The 24931-nt window shown below is 55.0% G+C and overlaps 1 protein-coding gene across 5 annotated transcripts in view; it reads left to right on the forward strand.

Annotated features, from left to right (window-relative positions):
• Positions 1-21581, forward strand: part of UBASH3A (ubiquitin associated and SH3 domain containing A) — a 44748-nt gene extending 23167 nt beyond the window's left edge. Inside the window, exons 9-15 of one of the 5 annotated variants that reach the window (XM_047098890.1) lie at positions 2925-3024; positions 5915-6037; positions 7675-7767; positions 10226-10370; positions 11088-11194; positions 13739-13848; positions 17181-19214. In XM_047098890.1, coding sequence (XP_046954846.1) covers positions 2925-3024; positions 5915-6037; positions 7675-7767; positions 10226-10370; positions 11088-11194; positions 13739-13848; positions 17181-17318 — 816 coding nt within the window. In that variant the 3' untranslated portion in view covers positions 17319-19214. Of the gene's footprint in view, positions 1-2924; positions 3025-5914; positions 6038-7674; positions 7768-10225; positions 10371-11087; positions 11195-13738; positions 13849-17180; positions 19215-19667; positions 21502-21542 lie in introns of those variants that run through there. The other 4 variants (XM_047098892.1, XM_047098893.1, XM_047098891.1 and 1 more) reach the window with 4 other exon arrangements.
• Positions 21582-24931: the final 3350 nt, after the last annotated feature.

The raw sequence follows: 24931 nt of genomic DNA on the forward strand, positions 1-24931 counted from the left end.
TGATGCGTTGTTACAGCAGCAACACTTAACCTCCACCCGGGGACCTCGTGTCTAAAGAGGCGACACGGCCCTGGTATCCCCTGGACCCTCAAAGCAAGGTCATTCCACGCCCCGTGGACCCTGCACTTTTTCTTGATACGCCTGTTGCAAAGCTCTGCATTTCAAATTTCAAATGCGCCAAATTTAAAAACCCAGGGAAGAAGATGCTCCAAACTCAAAACCCCAGCCCAAAGCGATCAACAGTACTTGGAGACTCAGTAAGCAGACTAAGGCTGGGAGCCCTGTGTGTCCTGCAATCTGCCTGCAGACAGGGGGCAGGGATGAGACATTTTAATGTTCATCCTCCTGGGGAAAGGCATCCTGGTGGAAATAGGCATCAACCATACTTCACAAGTGGAAGACAAGACCAACTTCCCTTTGGTGCTCTACCCGAGAAGGTGGGTGTTTGCCTCCAGAACCAAACGTCTGCACCCTGTATTAAGAGACCATCATAATATTGGCTTTGCTTTGACCATATGTCCACTTTGGTTTTTTTTTAATTTTTTTTTTAACGTTTATTTATTTTTGAGACAGAGAGAGACAGAGCATGAACGGGGAGGGTCAGAGAGAGGGAGACACAGAATCCGAAACAGACTCCAGGCTCTGAGCTGTCAGCACAGAGCCTGACGCGGGGCTCGAACTCACGAACTGTGAGATCGTGACCTGAGTTGAAGTCAGACGCTTAACCGACTGAGCCACCCAGGCGCCCCAACCATATGTCCACTTTAGAGCATGGGCCCCGAGGCCCTGAGAACCTGTGCATGGAGACTTGGAATGTTCCACGGGCTCACAAGCAACACATTTCATGCACACATCAGAAGGCAGACAGACTGGCCAGGAATGGCCAGCGGGGTTAAGCCGCTGGAGACTGTGCGTGGCTGTGGACTTCACGAGGGACGAGGGTCTGGCAGGAGCTGTCCGTGGTACTGGCCCCAAGAACACCATGAGGCACGTGGTGTTTGCCCACCACCTCCTTCTCAGCACGTCCCAACACATGGTGCCACTTGACCCTGCCGACAAACTCAGAGAAGTGCTGAGAAAGGAGGCAGCTGGTGCAGACTCTCCAGGCTCCACTCTGTTTGAAGAATCAAATCTGAAAGGGAACGGCCAGTAGCATTGCCTGGGGTACAGATGTGTCATTGTCTCACCAGGGTGCTGGGTGTCCAAGGCATCTGCGTTTTCCATTCTAGGATTTGGGAGAAATCAGAGCGGGCCTGGGGATTGGTGATGGGGCTCCATGCTCAGGAGGGCCATGTCTTGCCGCCTCCCTTCCTTACTCCACTCTGCAGCAAAAACACACAATATCAGCTCCTTCCTTCTCACCTCTAAGCCCAGCCTCAAACTGCTATGAGGCCAAAGATGGGAAGCAGGAGGAAAGGGTCCAACTGTGGAAAAGGAACTGGGCAAAGACAAGCTGACCACCAGCTACAGCTGCCTGCCCAGTGCCCTTCTCATTCTGACCATCCCTGGTGAGCTTGGCCAGTCCATCCTGGTGACTTTGGCCCATTCATCCCCAGTGACCTTGGCCCACCATCCCCGGTGACCTTGGCTCCAGGCATGACCAAGTTCCATGTCCTACCTGAAGTCCCCCCAGCCCTCCTGCTGTGGTAGGACTTGCCACCTCTGCCTCTCATCTTCTTCTATGACTCATCTTTCTGTGTTTTTCCCTTGGTCCCAATGAGATCCAAGGTCCCTACGTGGGGAATCTGTGAACTGAAGCTTGTGTCCTAGTCTCTGACATGCATGCTCCCAGTATGCTAGGCCCCAGGGATGCTGACAGCAGTATCTACATGCAGAGAAAATACACAGTATCTATTATATGATAATATATATGTATAGATATAGATAATGTCCTAAGAAGTCACAATGGAGTGATACTCTTGTCTGAATGTTTGCGTCCCCCCAAAATTTGTATGTTGAAATCCTAACTGCCAATGTACTAGCATTAGGAGGTAGGGCCTCTGGGACTCGATTAGGTGAGGGGAGGTAGGGCCTTCATGATGGGATTAGTGCCCTTATACCCTTGCATCCGCACGACTCCTGAAACAGAATGCTACGGGCACCAGTGACAGTCACAACAAAGTTTATTGCAGTGAGAGGCAAGGCAAACCGATCTTGACCAGAGTGCGGTCTCGAACAGCCGGGGTACAGAGTTTTTATAGCCCACCACATCATCTTATTATCACCTGGGAACAGAACAAAAGAATAGTTCCCAGGTGGAAACAGTTCAAACAGGCCCTTGTCCCCATCCAATCAAACACTAATCCTTCCCTTGATTGATAGGATAAGGCTGTTATCTTTTAACCTATAGTGTTAAAACAAAGCTTTTATTTGTTAAGGCTACAGGTTAGCCCTACACTACAATTTAACCCTTACAATACAAGAGACCCCACAGAGATCCCTTGCCCCTTCCCCCATGTGAGGACCCAGCAAGAAGTCAGCCCAGAAGATCACCAGACACCCCGATCTCAGATTTCCAGCCTTCAGAACTATAGGAAATAAGGATCTGTAGCTAATAGCCCCCAGCCTGTGGTGTTCCATGAGAGCAGTCTGGAGGGACATGGGGTAAGGACCTAGAAGAAACAGAAAGGTAGACAAGTTGATGTGCGATGTATGGCATAGGTTATTCCTGTGGGTTTTCTTTCCCTTTATAATGTCATAATGCCCAGGAAACAGAAAGTAGCCAGAAATTAAAGAGATTCCCACCTTCAATTCCCAACCTTCTTTCATTGCAATGACTTTGGTGAAATGGGCTACAGTCCCTGAGCAAGGAAGGATGAGACTCTGTTTCTAGGCTACCTGTGGGATGACGAGGGGAGGTGCCCATTGAGTAAGTCTAAGAATGGGGGTGTTAAATTGCCCATGTCTTTCCTCCACCATCTCAGGCCACAATAGCGAGGAAGAGTGTGTTGGTGGTGCGCCACGGGGAGAGAGTGGATCAAATCTTCGGGAAGTCGTGGCTGCAGCAGTGTTCCACTCCTGATGGTAGGTAACATCCTGGCAGGATCTAGCCCCAGAAAGTATATAGATCTAACAAATGACATCACTTCTCCGTTTCCTGAGCCAGGTCCCCTGTGGCACCGTTCTTCAGGGTGATAGTATATGTGGGAGGGGTACGTGCTATATCTTTCTCCAGAGATATTCTACGCGTGCACACTGTCTGTAAGTATCTTACCTCAAATGCTTTGTGGAAGATGGGGGAATGGCTATCAACAGTAAGCAATCAGCTGGTGTGACCCATGGACAGTCGTCTTTATTCTGGATGCACACACGGCAAGTTGGTTAGCGAGTACAGCATTGAGTTGACACTGTGTCACTGTGACCTGCGGTCTCTGAACCCTCAGCTGCTGGCACAACCCTATCTCAGTCTCATTGCTGTATCTCTCTGAGATAATCTTCGCTGCTGTGGTCGCTTCCCTGCAATGTTTAGCTGTGCAACTCAACCGATGGACATATTTTGAACGTGTGTCTTGCTTATCCCAAGTTCACCCCACTGGATACCAGGAACGAAGGACAGTGCTGATAAATACAGCCCACCCACGACGATATGCATCTATACCAATGCACATCCCTGAACGGAAATCCCAGCATGCCACAACATCTAAGCCACAAATAATTGTACAACTGAAGATACTGAATGAACAGAGTGATAAAATCCATTCACAGTAACTGTGAATCCATTCACAGCAGCTAAGCTCTTTTGGAATTCCTCTGGGAGCCCAGCAGGATAAGAAAAGGGGGAAATGAGTAGGGAAAACCACTGGCAGATGACCAGCATGCACCGGGAAAATTCTGAACGGATTACATCATGGCCAAACATATCTACAAGACCCTACGGAAGTGATGCTATGCTTGTCTCTATAAAACAAGATCAATCACAGATGCAAAGGCTCAGGAAAGAGACAACAGGATGACACGTGGCTGTGAGGACAAATTGACATTCAGACGTGCAATGAGAAGAAACTTCCCTGTAATACAACAATTATTGAAACCACAGATTGAAATGGCACACCACGTCAGTGTGCGTGTGGCCGTGGCGGTGTGAGAACCGACACAAAACAACCAGCGCCAAAGACATTCATTGGACATCATGGAAAGAGGAAGAATATTGACAAAAGACTGAGTCATCTACAGGGGAAAGACACCGGATAGTCCCAGCTGGAAGGAGGCTCCTGGTGGCTCTTTCCACAGGCCAAGCAGGCCTTGATACCGTGAATACTGACAGTCTAATTTGTCCAAACTTTGTGTATTACCTTGTTTAATCAATTACAATGGGGTATTCAGGGGGTGCTGCCAGACTCTCCTCGGACCCCAGATTTCCTCCTCATTTCTGCTCACTTCTGGCCCTCATATGGCCCTTCATTTCTCAGTGGTGCTAGCCAGTTGACCCCCCTCCATCTGTGAGGCTCTACACCATCAGACCCTAACTTTGCTCCAATCCTTATCCTCTTCTGAGCTCCGCTCTCTGCTTCTCACAGATAAAGTGTCAACGAGGACAAAAGACCTACGTGGAACAGGTTAACAATACCATCAAGGGACCTTCTCTGGGAAGAAAACAAATACGACTTTCCCCAGAAAACTCAAGATATGTTTTGGCATTTAATGAAAGCCTTTCTTCAAACAAAGTCTCTGCCAATGGAAATGCCAAGGAGGGAGCTTCCAGGAAAGTCATGCATGAAAGCAAGGCATTCAAAGTAGCAAGCTGCCTCTTTGTGTTTGTGAAGGGCTAGGAGGCCATGTGGAGGGCTGGGCTGGTGTGCTTGGGCAGGGTTAGTGACAGGGTCTACCCCAGGATGTGCAGCAGGTCTCAGGAAAGGAGGCTGGGCTGCTAGAAACTACCAGCAGCTGGAAGGTTTGGGGTTGCTTGGGAGGACGTGAGGGCTTGGTGTGGCATAGTGTCATCTGTAGGGGTAATCAATAATTCAATATGAGGTTGAGCTTACCACTTATCAACCACCTCCCCTGAGCCAGGCGTTGGGATCCGGGCATTACCACACTGATTCGTTGTAACAGCTCTATCATTTCTCCCTTTCACTAATGAGGGAGAGTAAGTCAGTTGACTCTAATCATACAACTAGTAACTGGTGGTCCCAGGATTTGCACGTGGGATTGTCAGATCATAGAGCTCAAGGTCAAAGTCAGGGTAAGCGTTTTGCAGCCTCTGGTTGGAGGGTTGACGGGAGACCCCACGGATCCACCTGATTTCCAGCAATCGACTGAAGGAGCATTCTGGCCATGTGCACTCTGTCCCTGGGGACAATGTAACACACTGTCAGCTGCAGGGATGGGTAGAATTTCCCTTCCGTAATTAATGCCAACTTGAGATGTCTATCAAGTTTAGCTCAGTCAGTAATGGAGACATTCCTTTCTTAATCAAGAAGATTGTATGAATGAATCTTCTTGAGGAGACCTCAGGGGACACAGAGGGTCTCAAGGTTTCTGGGGTTGACACCTGTGTCCTGTGCATTTGAAGAGATGTGTCACGGTTGACTCCACATCACAGAGCACCTTTAAGAAAAAACAGATGAGGGGTGCCTGGGTGGCTCAGTCGGTGAAGCGTCTGAATTCATCTCAGGTCATGATCTCATGGCTCATGAGTTCGAGCCCCGCATCGGGCTCTGTGCTGACAGCTCAGAGCCTGGAGCCTACTTTGGATTCTGTGTCCCTCTCTCTACCTCTCCCCCACTTGTACTCTGTCTCTGTCTCTATCTCTCAAAGATAAATAAACATTAAAAAATTAAAAAAAAAAAAGAAAAAACACAGATGACAACAATTTAAATGATAACCTTGCTTCCGATGTGGGTCGTGATCTTGGGGGTTCCAAACCTGCACTAAGTCGGTGGACCTGAACGCCTGGTGATTATTTATGCTTCAGGGAAATACTACCGGCCAGACCTGAACTTCCCTTGCAGTCTGCCCAGAAGGAGCAGTGGAATCAAAGACTTTGAAAATGATCCTCCACTATCATCGTGTGGAATTTTCCAGTCCCGCATGGCAGGTATGTTTGGGGATCATTCTGGTAGAAATAGTAACATTAATCACAGCAATGATGATCACTAATGCATGCTGAGCCCTTGCTACATGCCCGCGGAGGTCCGTGTTAGCATTAACCCCATTCTGCTGAGGAAGCGGCTCAGGCACAGAGAGGTTAAGGAAGTTGCACGAGGCCACACAGCTAGTAAGTGCAGGTGTAGGGGTTTGACCCAGGATGGACAGTTGGGGGGGTCAGAAGGAATGAAAGATACAAGAGAGGGGAGGAAAAAGCAATGAACACTAAAAATTTTTTTTAAAGAACATATCCTCTCTGATTTTACTTCAGAATCTGTCAGTCTGGGCTTATGCTTTATGTCTGGGGTTCTGGTCCCATACGGTTGACTTTTTGCAGCCAAAAAAGCCAACGGGTTCATCTGGTCTTCATTTTATGAACGAAAAGACCTGAATCAAGAAATGAGGGAGGTGTGTGGGCTTGCACACTGCTGGTTACCGGAAGGAGCTCAGGGTCTCTGAAGGGGTGTCCGTGCGGGCAGTTTTTGACCTCTGCACTCATTTCCGGGGACGCCCTGATGAGGTGCCACAGGTGGAGTGGCTCCATCAGCAGAAATGTGTTTGTTCTCTTGTGGTTCTGGAAGCCAGGCGTCTGAGTTCCTCCCGAGGCCTTGAGGGCGGCTGCTCCAGGCCCCTCCTCCGGGCTTATAGACGCCGCCTTCTCCCTGGGTCTTCACGTCACCTCCGTTGCCTCCTCGCCTCCCTCTGTGCCCATCATGGCTGTGTCCAAACTCCCCCCTTTGAGAAGGACGCCGGTCAGATTGAACCAGAGCCCCCCCCCCCCCCCAGCGACCGCATCGTAACCTGACTGCCATTATAAAGACACCGTGCCCAAAGAAGGTCACACTCTGAGGAACGGAGCGTGAGGACCCCCGCAGATGAATTTGGGGGGTACGATCCAGCCCGTGACAGCCTCCCCTACAGCCTCGCCAGCTTGGCACCGTGCATTTCCTAAGAAGGTCTCCTTCTTTCCCAGGGGCCAGGCCCTCTAATTTTGCGAGAGGAAATGTGAGCTCCGGGCTTGTCCCTCTCTGCTCAGGATCTCACAGCCTGAACTCCAACTGTCAGCGGGGCTGAGCGCCCATCCGGAGCCTCTTGGAAGCTGTTGCAGTTTCCCCCAAAAGACTGTTGGGGGAATTCGGTTCCCTGCGGTCGTAGGACTGAAGTCCTGGTTCCCTTCCTGGCCATCACCAAAGGGCTTTCTTTTCTCAGCTCCCACGCTCCTTGCCATGTGGCCCCCTCCATCTCCGAAGCCTGCAGTAGGGAATATCTTGTGTGCAGAATCCGCATACCTTGGACTCTCTGACTTTTTTTCTGTGACAGCCAGAGATAAATCTCTGCTTTTAACGGGCTCGCCCAGATGGGTCAGGCTTACCCGCAATTATCTCCCTTCTGCCGTAGGACACAACACTCCCACATTCACAGCCTCCAGCCACACTCACGGGGACCTTACGGGTGGGTGCATCAGGGGCTGGAAATCTTGGGGCCATTTAAGATCCTGCCTACCTCAGGTAGCGAGCCCGCCCTCAGAGTCCTCCCCATGGGAGGTTACAATTATGAAGAGGGGTTTTTGCACCTGCTGTTTTCCAGGAGAAGCACTGCTGGACAGCGGCATCAGAATCACCTCCGTCTTCACCTCCCCAGCCCTCCGCTGTGTGCAGACAGCCAAACACATCCTGGAAGGTCGGTAAGAGCTGCAGTGAGCATCGCAGGTGGCCCTGACCTCATGGTTATTCTCCAAAGAGGGGAGGGAAGGGAACGGGGGTAAGAATCAGATGAGTGGCAATGAATGGCCACAGAAGTCGCAAGACAGTTTTGGACCAGTCCTCCGAGAGCTGTTAGCAGACACTGAGCCCCTCAACATTTCTGGAATGCCAGGATTCTAATCGAGTGGCAGGAGCCTGTCATCACACTGTCCACCTGCATCTGCTTGTATCTAACATATGTTTAAAAAGAGAGAGAGAGAGAGCAGAGGAGGGGCAGAGAGAAAAGGAGAGAGAGAGGATCCCAAGCAGGCTCTGCACTGTCACTGCAGAGAGCCCCACATGGGGTTTGATCCCACGAACCGTGGGATCATGACCTGAGCCGAAGTTGGACGCTTAACTGACCGAGCCCCCAGGCGCCCCTGCCATGTGGCTTTCAAAACAGCATCTGAGGAGGGGTTTCAAAAGCCCACAGAGCTGGGAACAGCTGTGGTCCCTTCTGAGGGCCAAGCTCATGACTCTTGCCGGGGCGAGGGGAGAGGCTGCTGGGAGCTGTCCAGCACCACTGAAGGCTGATGTCCCTTAGGAAGCCCCCAGACCACCTTTAGCAGCTTCTGCCTGCAGGAAAAAGAGAGTTCCTGCCAGAGAAGTGCAGCCTGTTCTGGGGGCCTTGGTTCTTTGTCTGCTGCTGGAGCCCTGCCCTGCCCTCTTGGAGGGAGGGGGCGGGGGGCAGTGGACATGATGTAGTCAGCAGTGCAGGAGCACAGGCCAAAGCCCCACAGTGATGGGACAGAGGGGAGAAGACGTGGACACAGACACAGCAGGTGTGCTGATGTGGGGGAGGGGGCTTGCCTCTACTTTCTCAGAGACAGTGGGGGTCAGGCCACCAGCTGGAAGCGAGAAAGGGAAGGACTTCGGGAGGCTTGGGGTGCACGGAAGGCACGACACGTCTATCAGAGAGGTAGAGGGTGGTCACTGAGTACTGACTTTACATGGAGACCCAGCCACCACAGGGCCTGGGGCTTTCCTGCAGGGGCAGATGTGGGGGACCAGGTGGAGAGCTGGAGCTAATGACGGGTGGGCTCGACAAGTGAAGTGCAAAGTTCTCAGAAATATTCTCCGGTGATGATAACGTCAGTGTCTCTAATACGATGTCTCGTGGACTTTTGGTCTATGTGCAGAACATCTTTTTTTATTGTCACGATGCTGTTTAAAGTCCAATTGTATAAATTCTGGGTCGTTCAGGAAAAATGAGGGCGCTCAACCTTCTTCACAGGTCCTGGAACAGGACAGACCTGTTTTCAGACTGACATCTGAGAGGCTTACATGCTACCCTTAGTTTCACTGTCATGTCAGTGACTGTCCAGATGGACCATTTCCCAAAATGTGACCCACAGAACAAAGTGGCCGCAAGATGGCTCCACAGAAGGAGTGGCCAAGACCGTTTGGGAACCTCTCCAACTGTTCCCACTGGACACACGGGCCCTCCACAGGCTGGAGGGAACTCAGGAGCCTGGTTAGACCGTGTAACTCCCTTTCGCAAATGTGCTTTGGCAAAGGAACTTGTTCCGTGGACCCGGAATACATTTGGGGAACTGATTTATTTCCAGCATTGGAGCTTAATGACATTTTCTCCATTTCAAATAAAAGTATTCAGGCCCTCTTTCCCCCACTCAAAGAGATGGCCTTATGCTATAGGTGTTCTCTTGGTCGAGGTACGAAATTCTCGGGAAGGGTAGCGGGGAGAAGTCTGGGTGTTCCAAGAGACAGCTCCCTTCACCCTTCACCTTCTCCTCAATCTGGGTGTCTGTCAAGATGGCGCCTCAGTGGTGACCAGTGTGCTCCTCCATTGGCCGAGTCTTTTCCATGGATCCCTGGGTCGGTCGACATGGTGTGCTCTCACTCTTGATCGATGATGAGGCCCAGTGCTAGTCTGGCTGTAGAGATATATGGGACCATCAGGGTGAGCTCACTGATAGTGGCATCTCGCAGGCCGGGCAGACTCTGTCCCCTTCCTTATGGACAGGCGTCACCGCTCCTCAGATGCCTTTCAACCATCTGGTGGGTTCTGTCTTAGAAATAGCATAGCAGGGGCACCTGGGTGGCTCCATTGGCCAACTGTCCAACTCTTGACTTCAGCTCAGGTCATGATCTCATGGTTTATAAGTTCGAGTCCCAAGTCATGCTCTGTGCTGACAGCTCGGAGCCTGCTTGGGATTCTCTCTCTCCCGCCCTCTGCCTCTCTCTCTCTCTCCCTTTCAAACTAAATAAATAAACTTTTAAAAAAAAGAAATAGCACAGCTGTAAGTAATCACAGAACAATATTTGCCAAGGGAAAAAAAAACCCACATTTTTTTAAAAAAGTATTGTTTAAGAGACTCACATAAAACCAATCTGGACACTGAGGATTACAAACGCTTGTATTCTGTTGGATCCAGAGCTCAAACTGGAGAAAACGATTAAGATGAGAGTGGAACCCGGCATCTTTGAATGGACCAAATGGGAGTCCGGCAAAACCACCCCAACCCTCATGACCCTGGACGAGCTGCGGGAGGCAGGTTTCAACGTCAGCATGGATTACAGGTGGGTCGCTCCCTCCCTTTCTGCCGGGGAGGGGCACCTTCGTAGCTCCCGCTCAAGAAGAAACACTCACGACAGCACTAAAGACTGTATTTGGGGGACCACTGCCCTGGGGGTGTGACAAGGGACCAGGACTGGACCCGGCTCTGAACATAATGGGGACAAGTGAGGGATTTTAGTGAAGGAGCAGGGCAGAGGTGGGACGCTACTGAGGGATGGGGTGGGGGGAGCAATTCTCCGTGCACCACCACAGCAGTAGCCTTGCCGAGGCAGGCCAGAGTGAGCGTGCGCAGGCATCACCTGCGAGTGACGGGGGAGGCGGGGTTTGCTCAGGATTCGAGGAGGAGCAGACACCAAGGGTGGGGGTTCCGGCTCCCTGTGTCAGCAGGAGTCTCGCTAAAACCGACTCTACGCGGTTGGACACGGAAGCCCACGGTCGGCCTCGTGAGACTCGAGCTCCGGGAGCCCGGCCAGGGCGTGGTCCAGGAGACGCGGTTTGTCCTTCTCTGCCACGGCCCACTCTTTGCCGTCACAAACCCTCCTGGGGTTCAGTGAGCGTACTTGCTAGAGAGATCGAACGTCGGCCCCCGGCCTGCTGGGGGCCCACACTGGACTGTCACATGGACCTAGAGCCCCGCCCTCCCGGAAGGGCTTCTCCTTCTCCCGCTGACCACACGGCCAGCAGGCCGGCGTGGCAGCCACCCCCATCTCCTCCTCCAGGCCTGCGTTTCCCCTCGCCTCCCTCATGCCGGCCGAGAGCTATGACGAGTATGTGAACAGGTGTGCGGTGAGCGTCGGATGGATCACCAGCATCTGCCCACGGGACGGTAAGGACCTCCCGCGTCCCCCAGCCCCCGGCCCTGGGGATGGGCAGCCCCCCGGGGAGGTGGGGTCTCACCTCTGGGGTGGAAACTGGCCAATTTTCAGAGTTTAGGAAAGCCCCAACCTCGTCCGCCCCCTCCCCAACCAACAGTGTCACACGGAGGCCTCTGCAGTCACCGGGCACGTGGCCACATACCTGCCACCACCCTGGGGGGGGGGGTCGGGTCCCGATTCTGTCACCGAGAGCCGATGGGATCCAGGGTGGCAGGGTCAACACAAACCGCTCGTGTCCACTTCCTAGGAAACAAGAGACTAGGAATGGAACGCGAACCAGATGTCAGGTCACATTCGAACAAAACATCCGTACATGTAGACGGTTGAGACCGTAAGAGAAACCTGAATACGGAATTTGAGTGTGGAGTCTGAATGTGGACATGCCTGAGAAACCGTGTGAATTCTGTTAGGTGTGACGGTGGCAGGCTGGGCGTGGCAGGGTGGGAAGTGGTCACGTGAAGGGGCAGACTGAGGTATAGTCTGTGGAATGGTGGGACGGTGGGGGTAGCGGGGGAGGGGCGGTGTACTCACGGACGGTGCGCGATGTGCCAACGTCACGCCATTGCGGCTCCGGGATGCGTTAGACCCCCCTGTGGGCCTATTGGGGGATATTTGAAAACATCTGTGGTAAAAGTTGACACATAACCCTTTAGAATTTTAAGTTAGCACGCTGAACATCAGCGACGTGTCAGAGACCAAATAAAACGTCGTGGGGAAAATCCAAGCGAAGAAGGCACGCGCTCTGCCCTCAAAGAGTTTGGAGATTGTTGGGGAAAGGCATGACATCCAGAATATTAGGAGTTTTGAATAACACGAGGAAGAGTCTCCGAGGCAGTGAGAGACCACAAGACCCGCTTCCCCACCTGGTTATCCTTCGTCCCGCATCCCGCAGACTCAGGCAGAGATGTCTGCTGACGAGGGAAGACCGTCTCTGCTCTCAGGGAAGAGCTGAGCACCTGGCCTCCCCGGACAGTCCCAACGCGCCAGGGGGACACGCTCCCTCACATCCTGTAGGAAGAGACCCAAACCTTGCCGCGCCCAGCTCCCCCAAACACAGCCGGCCGCGAGGCTGCTTTACAAATGGCCCATTTTGACCGGTTGGCACCCTGGGGAATGTGCTTCCAGAAGCCACACCTTAGTGGCATTTGGTTGATTCCCAAACTCCTGTTACGCACAGTTACTGCGACAGAGCGCCTCAGGACAGACGGTGACGTGGGAGCCTTTCGCTGTACGACGGGGGCCCGTCCTCAGGCCACCGCTGTCCAGCTGCTCCAGTTCGAGCCTCTGTCCTGAGCTGAATTTCAGTGTCCACAGGATGCTCTGCCCTTCCGAGGACACTCCCCCCGTTACAGGGGTGAGGCCTTCCGGAACAGGGATGGGGATCTGCTCAATCAGCTCCGACCCCTCTGAACACTGTCTTGTGACGCTCACCGCAGGGAACACAGCCCATCCGTCCCCGTGTGGCTGAGGCTGTCAGGATGCAATGCTTGAGGGACAGGACAAGTCGGATTTGGAAGGTGAGCGGTGCCGGAGAGGGGACAGCATGAGGCAGGTGGGAGCGTGACAGGTGTGGCCAGCGGCAGAGGAGGAGTAAAAACTCCAGGCGGGCTGGAGGGTAAGAGCCGACCCCACCGGTCCCCGGGCAGACGTTATCTGTGAACTGGTCACCGTCCTGCACAGCCTGGAGTCACCTCCACGCACACCCCATGACCCTGCAGCCCAGAGGACTGAAGCCTACGTGCCCACGTCACCCGAGCACCGAGAGCACAGGCCCAGAGTCGAAGCCGTGCGTCCGCCTCCCAGGCGGCATCCCGGCTGCCACCGCACCGTGACTTCGGAGGCCAGAGATGTGAGAGCGGAATTAACAGGAAATAGTACATCAGGGCTTCGGTCACGCTGGAGAATTCAGTGTCAGGAAGCAGCAAGAATGAATCGTTCTGTGTCGGCCAGAACCTTCAGGGGAAGCTCTCCACCCGACTGCCTCCTCCAGGTGGACCCTGTGGGGCCGGCCACAGCACCTCGTGGACCCACCAGGACCCGCCAGCTCCCCCCAGCTGTGACTGGTCCCCGCGGCAGTCACGCCCGCCAGCAGAAGACTCGCTCCACCCGTGGACTCGGGGTGTCGTTATTGAAGCAAGAGGCATCAGCAGGCTCGTGGTGGCTGATGCCTCTCAAGCTGAGGGACCCAGCCTGGGAGGCAGCCACCACATCCCGCAAGAGGTGGTCCCTCAGGTCACAGCGCAGTGCCATCCCCGAAACTCCCGACAGGCGCGGCCACCCCCAGAAGGTGCACGAGGACGTGATACAGCAGGGACCGTGCACACGCATGGGGGACCCGCAACTCGGGGTTACCTGCCGCACCGCTTCCGACCCGGGATCTCTCAAGGCTTTGTGTACCCCGGGGGTGATTCCACCCGACGACCTTGGGGACTCTCATTCTACTAGAAGGCGCTCTCCGTGCCTGCTCTGACTCCGAGGTGTCCCTTTCTGTACAGTAGGCGTCATCCTGATCGTGGGCCACGGCTCAGCGCTGGACTCCTGCACCCGCCCACTCCTTGGGCTGCCTCCCCGCGACAGCGGAGACTTCGCCCAGCTCGTGAGAAAGGTATGTGCCCGCCCCTTCCTCCCCTTCGGGCCATGAAGTCAAGCACCCCGAGCACACGGGGTCATCACGCTCCCCTCTCAGAATGAAAGCAGGGGTCCAGACCACCCAGGGCAGCAGGGACGCCCCCCACCCCACCCACCCTGTGTCCTGAGAATGTGTGCACCTGCTCTTACACAAAGGGCGGTCCTGGGTGGGGGGCTGATGGGAGCGGTTTGTCATTTTTATCATCATTATGGCAACTTCGGCCATTTGCTGCCCAGATAATATGAAAAATAAGAAACAGGCAGTCCCTGTAGTGGACCAGATGGTCCAGTGAGTAGTAAGCCATGTGGATACAAGGACAAAGGACAACTGCGGGGCTGGCTTGCTCTGGGGACCCAGGGGCAGGGGGTGGGGGGCTCGAGGACAGAAAGGAACCCCCACCCTTCGCCTTTGGAGTCATCCCACCATGGAACACAAGCACTTGCGGTGACGGCCGGCGTGTCCGGGGCCGGGCTGGGGCTCTGCAAACACTCACAAGAAAAGCTAACAGGTGACGGATGTGTAGAGAAGGGTAGTGAGTGGTCTGCACCAACCTGTTGACCGTCACCCAGTGAAATGACTCGAGGCAGGCAAACTGGGGGCTCAGACACACCCCCTGCTCCCGCACCGAAAATCTACTCAGGGCCAGACTTGCCCACTGTCCTTGGCCTTTTTATCAAACTAATCGGCCAGTGACCTTGAGGCCGGGAGTACAGTGGCATAAACGACACTTGGGATGGGTGATGGGCCCCTGAGCTGGTTCCTTCGTGCAAAATCGTCACAGGACCACGACCAGCCCCAGCTTGTTTGCAGAGGGGCAGCCCCGTGCCCTGCCCGGCCCACACGGGCTCTGTGCCTACGCAAAGTTCCCGGCTTTCGGAGCCCCGCCCTGCCTGCCAGAGAAAGTCGGGTCCTCCCTCACGGGGGGCGAGTCAGAGAGCGATACCTGCGTGCACCCTCTCTCTTCCCATTCACTTTCCTCTGGCCCTGAGTGGAAGCCCCTCAGAGTGCCCCTGAGGTGGGCTTTCCCAACTGTGACCCAGATGTTCCCGAGCCCTTAGGGGTCCTGGGCCACCGACTACCACTCTCCGAGTACAGGGCTCGAGACCACACTGGGTGAAGATGCACTTTTCTGGGGTTTTCCTGGTCGGCCCCCGCGCACCTGCTCCCCGTCTGTTGCTCTAGCCCCTGTCCACCCCCCCTGTGCTCCCGTGCTGCCCGCTCCTGCTCCCGCGCCCCTCCCCCCTCTCCTGGGGCTCCAGGTCACCCCCACGATGGCCACCGCACATGCCAGCTGCTGACCGTTGCATGTGGAGGCTGTTCCAAAGCCCTATTAGTCTTTGCAGCCCCATTCCCACCCCCTGCCCCGACCCTTGGCCAGCCTTGAACTTCCAAATTCCTCTGACATTTTTATCCTGACACTTTGGTGCCCACCCCACCCCCTCCCCAAATAAGCTGCACTCGCCTGCACACAGCAGAAATTTACCAAGGGGCTCTGTGGAGCCACGGGCCTTCAAATCGAGGGCAGACGGAAACAGATCGTTCACGACCTTCCCCTTGCCCACCCCATCACGCTGCCTCCCCGTGTACACACACACGCACACGCACACACATACACTCACACACATACACACACAACCACACTGGTGTACGTGTGCACGCACATAGATGCATACACATGTGTGTGCACATACATACATGCGTGCACATGCATACACACATGTGTGCACTTGTACTTGCACACGTGCATACACATGCACGCACACGTACATGCATGCACACAGATGCACACACATACACATGCACACACATGTGCGCATGCACACACATACATACACACACATACACACACGCACACTGGTGTACACGTGCACACACATACACAGGCACATGCACACAGGGGTACACATGTACATGTATGCGTGCACATGCACACATATATACACATGCATGCACACACATGCACACACATACACTCACAGACACAGATGCACACAGGTGTACACACACAGGTACATGCACACAGGTACACACGTACACATGTGCACGCATATATGTGTATGCAATACATGTGCACGTGCACACATGCACACATGCATGCATGCGTGCACACGTGTGTACATTGCACACATAAATACATGCATGCATACATGTGCACGCATGCGCACACACGCACATGCACACAGGGGTACACATGTACATGTATGCATGCACACGCGCACACATATATACACATGCATGCGCACATGTGCACATGCACACACATACACTCACAGACACACATGCACACAGGTGTACACACAGGTACACGCACACGTGTGTACATACACATGCATGCACACACGTGTACACATGTGCGTGCATATGTGTGTGCACATACATGTGCACGTGCACACACATGCCCCCACACAGGTACACACATGCATATGCGCATGCACACAGGGGTACACATGTACATGTATGCATGCACACACATACACATGCATACGCACATGTGCACATGCACACACATACACTCACAGACACAAATGCACACAGGTGTACACACAGGTACACGCACCCATATGCATGCACACACGTGTACACGTGTGCGTACATGTACGTGCATGCACACACACGCACACACACATGCACAGTCTCTCTAAGTAGGAGAGAGTCATCCTGAGTCAGCGCCATCATCCACGTGGACCCCCACCGCATGTTGGAATTTCTGCAAATTTTGTCTCACCAAGAAATTTCCAGACATCAAAAGAGAGAAGAAAAACAGGAAAGCAAAACATGCAAACGACAACAGCAACAACAGAGCCTTAAAAACAAAGATGTCCACAAACACGTTCATTTTACAGATGAAGGGATTAAGGTCTAAAGTCTCACCTTGCGGTTTTTTCCTGGGCTCTGAAAACGCCTATATCTTTGCGATGCCAACTTTGAGAATGTAAGTCACTCTTCAAGCTGTGGCCTGGGCACCGTTGAGCCTCGGGCAGGGTACTTCTGGGCCGCGGGGCGTCCTGGGCACCGTGGACATCAGCAGCATCCTTGGCCTCTGCCCGTTAGATGCCAACAGCACCCCCAGTGCCACCAGCTTATTGCTGGTCCGCAGACATCGCCCTGGTCCGTGGGAGCGAGGGGCGCGGCCCCGCTGGGGACGGCTGTGTGAGGCGCCAGCATCATGTTTCAGGCAGCGGTGCCAGCGAGGGCCCATCGTGCCCACCTCCCCGGCCCGGCAGGGCCTGTCTGTTGGGTCTAGAGCGACGACAAAATCGATCGACCTCCTACAAGATATTAACAAGTGATTGAAAACTCTGTCCTAGATTCCTTCTCTGGGTATGTGCTTCTGCGAAGAAAATAAAGAGGAAGGGAAATGGGAGTTGGTGAACCCTCCCGTGAAGACGCTGACCCACGGCTCGAACTCCGCGTTCAACTGGAGGAACTGGGTCCCGGGCAGCTAAGAGACTCGCTCGTGCTCTGCGCGGCTCGTGCCGAGGAGGCCCAGCTCTCGGCGCGGCTGGGCGATGCCGGCGTTTGAGGGGGTCCGACGCCCCCTCGGTGTGATTTGTAGACGCACAAGACGCACTTTCACGTCCCAGGACGTTCAGCCACCTGCCGCCACCCTCGTAGCCGCCGCAGGTGGACCTCTGTCCTGCGAGCTCAGACCCTGTAAGGTGTGGACGTGCCGCGTGGCCCGGAGGGAAGCGGGTCACCGTGACCCACCGCAAAGGACGGAAGGACCTGCCCACTGTGGCTCGTGGGTTCCCCGTCATTCTCCCAGTTCTGTTTCAACCCCCTTTGGGCTATGTCTACACAGACCCAAAGGGGGCGTAATATGCAATGAAATCTCACCAGAAACCACCCACCGGCTGGAAATCAGGGCCCCGCAGCTCGCGATGCCCGCTCCCCTGGTACCGGTTCTATCGCCGCACAGTAAGTCACCACGGAGCGGCGGCCAGGGGCAACACGCATTTTCGAACACACACACGCAAATCAGTTCCGTTCCGGCTCTGCAGGTCAGGATTCCTCAGACAGGTCAGCGGACTCCGAGGCCCCCAGAGGCTGTGGGGGGGGGTCCGTCTCCTGGCCGTTCCCGGCTGCAGAGACCCCTGCCCTCTCCGCCTCCAGCCGCACACGGAGCGTCTTCAGGTCTGTCCCTGCCCTCCGCTTGCACCGCCTCACACCCTCACACCCCCAGCCCCCTGCGGTAAGGTCTCTTGCAGTTATGGAGGGTCCTCCCGACAGTCCGGGACGACCTTCTGCCTCAAGACCTGCAGCTTAATCCCATCTGCATGGCCCCTTTTGCCCTGTGAGGGACACAGCCGCAGGTCTGGGATTGGGATGTGGATGTCTTTGCGGACAGTCGTCACCCCCCACACCCCACGCATGGGGCTGCTTGTACGGGGGCCCCGGTAGGAGGAGGAGACGCGCTTCCCTCGTGCAGGCCTGCCCCAGCTTCTCCTTTTCTCCCTTTTGGCCAAGTTGGGGGGGGGGGGCGTGGCCTGCCCTGACTCACAGGAACACCCACCGGCACGGGGACGCCTGCCAGGATGCTGCAAATCCAGGGGTGCCTCTGACTCCGGAGCAGCTGGTCCAGGTGGCCGACGGGAGTCTCTCCCCCCACCCCCCCACTGGTCACAGCGGACCCCACCGCCAGCGCACTCAGTGCCCCAGACAAAATCCCACCACGGTGCGGTGAGCCCGACTGGACTCCCTGCTCTCCCACCGCGCTCCAGTTCTGACATTTCATTGTCGCGACGGGGGACCGTGGCTGACCCGTGCCTGGCCTTTCTCAGGGAAGTGCCCGCCCCGTCCCCAGCTCTCCCCTGCTGTCTCCCGGGCAAGGCTGGGGCCACGCAGTTCGTGGAGCTCTTGAGGAGCAGAGACGGTGAACCCAGAGTGGACCCCACAACCCTCACAGGAAGCGCCACGTCCCAAGGGACACACACAGGCTTTGGAGTCTAACTGTGGAGAGGAAGACAAAAGTGTCTGTCCCTTGTTTTACTTACTCGTGACATCATTTTTCTGTCTCCAAACATAAAGCAGTTTAAGGGTGACACAGAAGAGAGAGCAGAGGGCAGCTGGCTCACAGGCGGCTCCCGTATCTGGTCGACAGCACAGTCTCGGGGAAACCACCTTGCACACGTCCCAACAGGAACTGACCAGAAAGCCAATGGGTGCCCTGGGGCACCTCCTACGGGTCCGTCCTGCCTCGGAGCACCCGGACGGCCGCCCCTTTCTCTGCAGCAAGTATGTGACTGGGAAGAAGTATTTCCTTGTTTTCTCTCCCGGATACCCCCTGGTGCCACCCGGACACTACTAATCATGATATGATGATTAAAAACCTTACAAATCAAGCAAATGGCATTTAAATAGTGGCCCCTTCTTTGGGGCGGTCCCAAGGTGTCTGGATTTACCCTTTCAGGAGGGAGGCTTCTGGGTCACAAGCCCCTGACCCTCCTCCTTGCTGGGCTGCTGGTGGGGGTGGGCGAGGGACGGAGAGATGGGTTTGAATCTCAGATTCCAAGGCCAAAGTGCAAGAAACGTGGGGCGCCTGGGTGGCTCAGTTGGCTAAAGCATCTGACTTCAGCCCAGGTCACGATCTCACAGTTTGTGGGTTCGAGCCCCGTGTTGGGGTCTGTGCTGACAGCTCAGAGCCTGGAGCCTGCTTCAGATTCTGTGTCTCCCTCTCTCTCTCTCTCTGCCCCTCCTCTGCTCACGCATTCATTGTCTCTCTCTTTCAAAAATAAACATTAAACAAAAAACCTATAACAAAAATAGCAAGAAATGCCATTTTCTTTCTATTCTAGAATTCTGGTCCCCGCTAGCCCCTCATTCTGACACAATCACAGGAAAGCCCAGTTCTGTCACTTTTGGCTTCCAGAACGAGCCTCATCATAAGCACGGAACCCTGAGAACAGAGCCGCCCGGCGGAAGGGCGGGAATGGAAGTTTATCGTCAGTTGGTGCCAGTTTTCAGTTCTACGAGCAAGGAGCCCGCAAACCCAGAACGATCCCCTAAGCTCTCGGAGGGTCTGTCCAGCACCCCTGCGTTTGTGAGCCTAGACTGACCCCTGCTGACGTCCTCTGGAAATGCTTGCCCTATTACCGCGGCGCCCCCCACCGCCTGGGCCACCCAAGTCATCTCTGGTTTTCTCAGCTGTGAGCTGGAAAAAACACACCTGGAAAGAGCTCCCCGCGCGTCTGCTGCCTGCCCTGATGTGGCGAATAATTTGTGCACAGTCACCAAAGCCCCCCTCCGCCCCACCACGGGCTGTTTCGAAGATGAAAGCAGGGGGGAGGGGAGGGGGGGAGAAACAGCAGCAAAGGATAGGAGCCTGAGCCTGGTCTGATGGGGCACCTGGCGCCTCGGAGACACACGTGTGTGGTGACAGGCCCGGGGCCACCGTCCCCTGGCAAACACCCTCCCCCGTGTTACCCGAGAAGAAACAGCCATCGTGATTTCTCCCTGGAACGAGTCTTATCTTAGAAGCGAATGCGAGATTGCTTTTTTTAGACGTGAGTCATGTTGGCGAAGTTTGCAGGCTGAACGGTATGCCCCAAAATTCATAAGTGGACGGCCGGGCCCCAGCACCTCAGGAGGTCAAGGCCGGGTCTTTAAAGAGGCGACTGAGGTAAAGTGAGGTCGCTAGGGTGGCCCTGATGCAACCTGGCCGGTGTCCGCGGGAGGCAGACCTAGACTGTGGTACTTTGTCACCGCAGCCCCAGGACGATGCGGTGCGTGAAAGTACCAGTATAAACACCAAAAAAAGGTACAGCTCTGGACAGCTGGGCACGGGCCACATCGCACAGCTCAGCACAGGTCTCACTCCGCACCCACCCAGAGCCCCCTCCCCCCAGCCCACACACTCTTTGCAGACGCCAAGACCACGGCCCTGGAACCCCAAGAAAACCAACCGAAATCCTAGAGCCCCAGGAAGCGCGTTCAGGAAGTGCCTGAGCTCAAACATAAAGCCCAGACGTTGGTGGATGTCGTGCACGCCGACATCGCCAGGACACATGGTGACGGGAACGGCCCGTTTGCCCAGCACTGACAGCGGAACGTAAAATGCCCAGGAACATGCTTGCAGGAACACCTGAGCACATAAACGTGCCACCGAGGGGCACGGAAGAAGGCCCACTGGCTGGGCAGGTGCACCGTGTTCCTTTGCAGCAAGATTCGACACCCGGAAGGTGATGTCTCCCTGCGCCAATCCGCAAAGTGACCACGGAGCCCCTGTGATCACGACTCACCTGCAAAGCTGTGTGTCCAGGGTTTCGAAATCTCGGCACCGCTGACATCTGGGGACGACAACTCTTCGTTGTGGGGGGCTGTCCTGGGCATCGTGGGGGGTTTAGCAGCACCCCTGGACCTGACCCAGTGAGATGCCAGTGGCACCCCCCCCTTGACAGTTACAGTAACCAAAAATGCCTCCAAATCTTGCTAGCAAAACCGTCCCCCGCTGAAAACCCCTGACGTGTCCCCTTCGTACAGGTGCCGAGAGCCCTGGTCCCCGGTGGTGTGTCAAGGCCCTCGGGCACACACATGATGGCACAAGTGCGCGGGGGAGCCTGGAATAACTATTTCACACCCTGGCTGAATCTACACACTATTATGGAGACAAAAGCCAGGAAAAAAATAATAAGTCTGTATCTTTTTTTTTTTAATGTTTATTTACTTTTCAGAGAGAAAGAGAGAGAGAGAGAGACAGAGTATGAGTGGAGGAGGGGCAGAGAGAGAGGAAGACACAGAATCCAAAGAAGGTTCCGGGCTCCGAGCTGTCGGCACAGGGCCCGACGCGGGGTTTGAACTCACGAACCGTGAGGTCGTGACGTGAGCCAAAGTCAGAAGCTCGGCCGACTGAGCCACCCAGGTGCCCCTCTTTTTTTTTTTTAATGTTTATTTATTTATTTTTTTTGTTTTGTTTTTTTGTTTGTTTTTTTTTTTTCAACGTTTATTTATTTTTGGGACAGAGAGAGACAGAGCATGAACGGGGGAGGGGCAGAGAGAGAGGGAGACACAGAATCGGAAACAGGCTCCAGGCTCCGAGCCATCAGCCCAGAGCCCGACGCGGGGCTCGAACTCACGGACCGCGAGATCGTGACCTGGCTGAAGTCGGACGCTTAACCGACTGCGCCACCCAGGCGCCCCTAATGTTTATTTTTGAGAGAGCGGGTGCACGAGCAGGGGAGGGGCAGAGAGACAGGAGACAGAGGATCTGAAGCCGGCTCTGCGCTGACAGCAGGGAGCCCGATGTGGGGCTCGGACTTACGAACCGCGAGATCATGACCCGAGCCGAAGTCAGACGCTCAACCGACTGAGCCACCCAGGCGCCCCAGAATATGCCTGTATCTTGAGTCGAGCGGCTCGTGATGTTCCGAAGGGCAGGGTTCCATGAAATCAAGACGGAGGACGTCCAGGCACGAACCAGGCTTTCGGAAGCATGCGGGTGAAGACGTGAGCCCGGGTGGGGACACCTTGCCAGGGCCACCAAGAACAGCGCCGGCCAGCCTGAGGAGGGGGCCGCTCTGCCGCGGCGCCTGCATCCGGAGGACAGCAGAGCCTGATTTGACGAAGCCCCCGCCCAGACTCTAGATCTCGAAAGTGTGCCAGGGTCACCCAGAGCCTGCAGAGTCCTCGGGCGGGGGGCACGATCCCAGCACCGCAGATGCTCTGAGAGAGGAGTCTTGTCAGCCCCGTCCGGTGCAGGCATGAGGATTTGTGGAATTGCAGCAAACAGGTTCCGCTAATGAGGGAGACGGTGATCGGTCAACATAAATGAACATCAGCCACAGTCTTGGGCAAAGGAATCACACTGGGACTCAGGACACCTGGGCTTGGGCCCCCATTCCGTCTCTCGCCCATTGTGACTTTAGCTGCAGGCCAGCCGGGTCACAGCCTCCCATCCTCTGTCCCGGAAGAATCTTCCGAGTGGTGAGCCGTGGCGGCCTGATCTGGAGTGTGTGCGGTGTCGGCCGGTCCCCATGGTGTACCTGCTCCCCCCGCCCCCACCGTGGCGGATCGTGAGCCACCAGTGTTTTAACAGCTCGTTTAGAAAATGCCTGAAAATGTAGGAATCCTCTCTCATGAGCGGGTGTGAGCCGACTTCAGCCCCCCGCTGACAGTAAGCATGAACCTGGCTCTGTGGGGAGAGGTCACCTTTAGGGAGAAGGTGCCTGGACAGGCCTGCCGGGGACCTGGGACAACACAGCATGCGCCTCAGGCTCCGCCCCCTTCCCCCGCCAAGGAAGTGAACAGTCTCCCCAGTGGGGATCGGGGCGGGGGAAGAGGGGCCGCGATCTGGGCTCGGGCAGGGCCAGGAGAGGGAAACAGGGACACTGGATCTGGGAGGGTAGCAGTGCTGGGGAGGAGAGTGGGCGAAAGGCCACGTGGGATCCCTCCAAGGCTATGCCTCCTCCAAGCTCCCCCCAGCAGCCAGCGACTCTGGCGCCCGGACCAAGCCTGCAGGGAGCCCGACTCCTTGCCTCCCCACCCCCCCTGTTCAACTGGATGTCTCTGCCTCTCCTGGCGGCATTGGCTCAGCCACACCGGGAAGTCACACACTTCTGCCAAGGCGAGACGAAGCCAGCACGTCAGGTTTACCGACAGTGAATTTGCAGGCGGGCATCGGACTATTAAGTCGGACGGAATCTTTAGAGACGTGAGGGATTTTACAAATGCTCCATCACAAAGTGTAACCAGAAGCCGGCTGTGTCAAAAGGTGTTTGTAAGCTGCCGCGGAACATTTCCGGAATCGCTAACTTTTCATCCCCGTTTGGTTCCAAGCAGATGCTACTTGCAGCTGTTGAGGACCATATGCTCCTAAAACTCGAGCCCACAGAATAAGCCAAGAATCACACACACACACACACACACACACACACACACACCCCTCTTCTTGCTGAAACCTGCAAGTTCTCTGAGAAGTCATTCGGCAAATAAACGATCTGGAAACGTCAGATGTCTCCTTCTCTCTCCAAAAGCATATTTCTTTTAACTATCAACTCATCTTTCATTGTGTGCCACCCTTAGTGAGGTAAAGATTCGTCAGTGCAATAAATAAAGTATTTTCCAAAGAAGCTACAGCACAAAATGAACCTAAATCCCAAAGGAGAAGTCTGTGAACCAGCCACCCACAGGCAGACCTCCCCACCGACGCCTCCCAGAAAGGCAACACAGCTTATTTTAGTGATTGATTTGGGGAAACGCACATTTGATTTGCCCTCAGTGAGCCCTGGACCGCTTTGCTCTCCCTGGTCTGGGTGCCGCTAGAGAGGGCGAACCCTGTGCCCTGGTTCACTTTGACATGATTAAAAAAACGGGGCTCCCAGAGCACAGTATCCGGAGAAATAGAACCAGCCTTGAGGAAAGGTGAGGAAGGCCCCGTAAGTCATTGGCTACCTTGCTTCTCAAGCGTGTGGTCCCCTGGGCGTCACCTGGGAGCTTGCTGGAAATGCCGTTTCTGGGGCGCCCGGGGGGCTCAGTCGGTTAAGCCTCCAACTCTTGGTTTCCGTTCAGGTCATGAGCTCAGTTTAGTGAGTTCGAGCCCGTGTCGGGCTCTGTGCTGATGGTTCAGATCCTGCTTGGGATTCTCTCTCTCTCTCTCTCTCTCTCTCTCTCTGCCCCTCCCCCACTTGCACTGTCTCTCCCTCTCTCAAAATAAACACACTTAGAAAAAGAAACCAGAGACCCAGGCCCCCTGCCAGGCTGCTGGACCGGAAGCTGCCGTTAGCACCGTCCCCAGGGGGTCTGTGTGCCACCAACGAGGAGCTGGGCCGTTTGCCCCAAAGTGTACACAATGCGATATACTGTGAGGAGATGAGGAAGAATAAAGCAGAGAGGGACACGGTGACAGGGAGGGACACTGTCTAGTTAGAGAAGCCCGCTACTGTCCCCCAGGTCACAGCTGGTCACCTGAACATCTCCCTAAGTCTTCCTCTTGCTTTGTTTATTGCGTGAGATAAGTGAACTCATATTCTTACTGCTGGAGGGAAAGCCGTCCTCACCCTTCAAGGCCTCATAGGAAGCCACGTGGCTTGTGTGAGGCGATCACGGGGTGTCTTTGTGGGCAGCG

Source organism: Lynx rufus, unplaced genomic scaffold (assembly GCF_022079265.1).
Source record: "Lynx rufus isolate CCGP_SWC_20201006 ecotype Redwood Valley unplaced genomic scaffold, mLynRuf1.p SCAF_5, whole genome shotgun sequence".
Taxonomy (NCBI): Eukaryota; Metazoa; Chordata; class Mammalia; order Carnivora; family Felidae; genus Lynx; species Lynx rufus.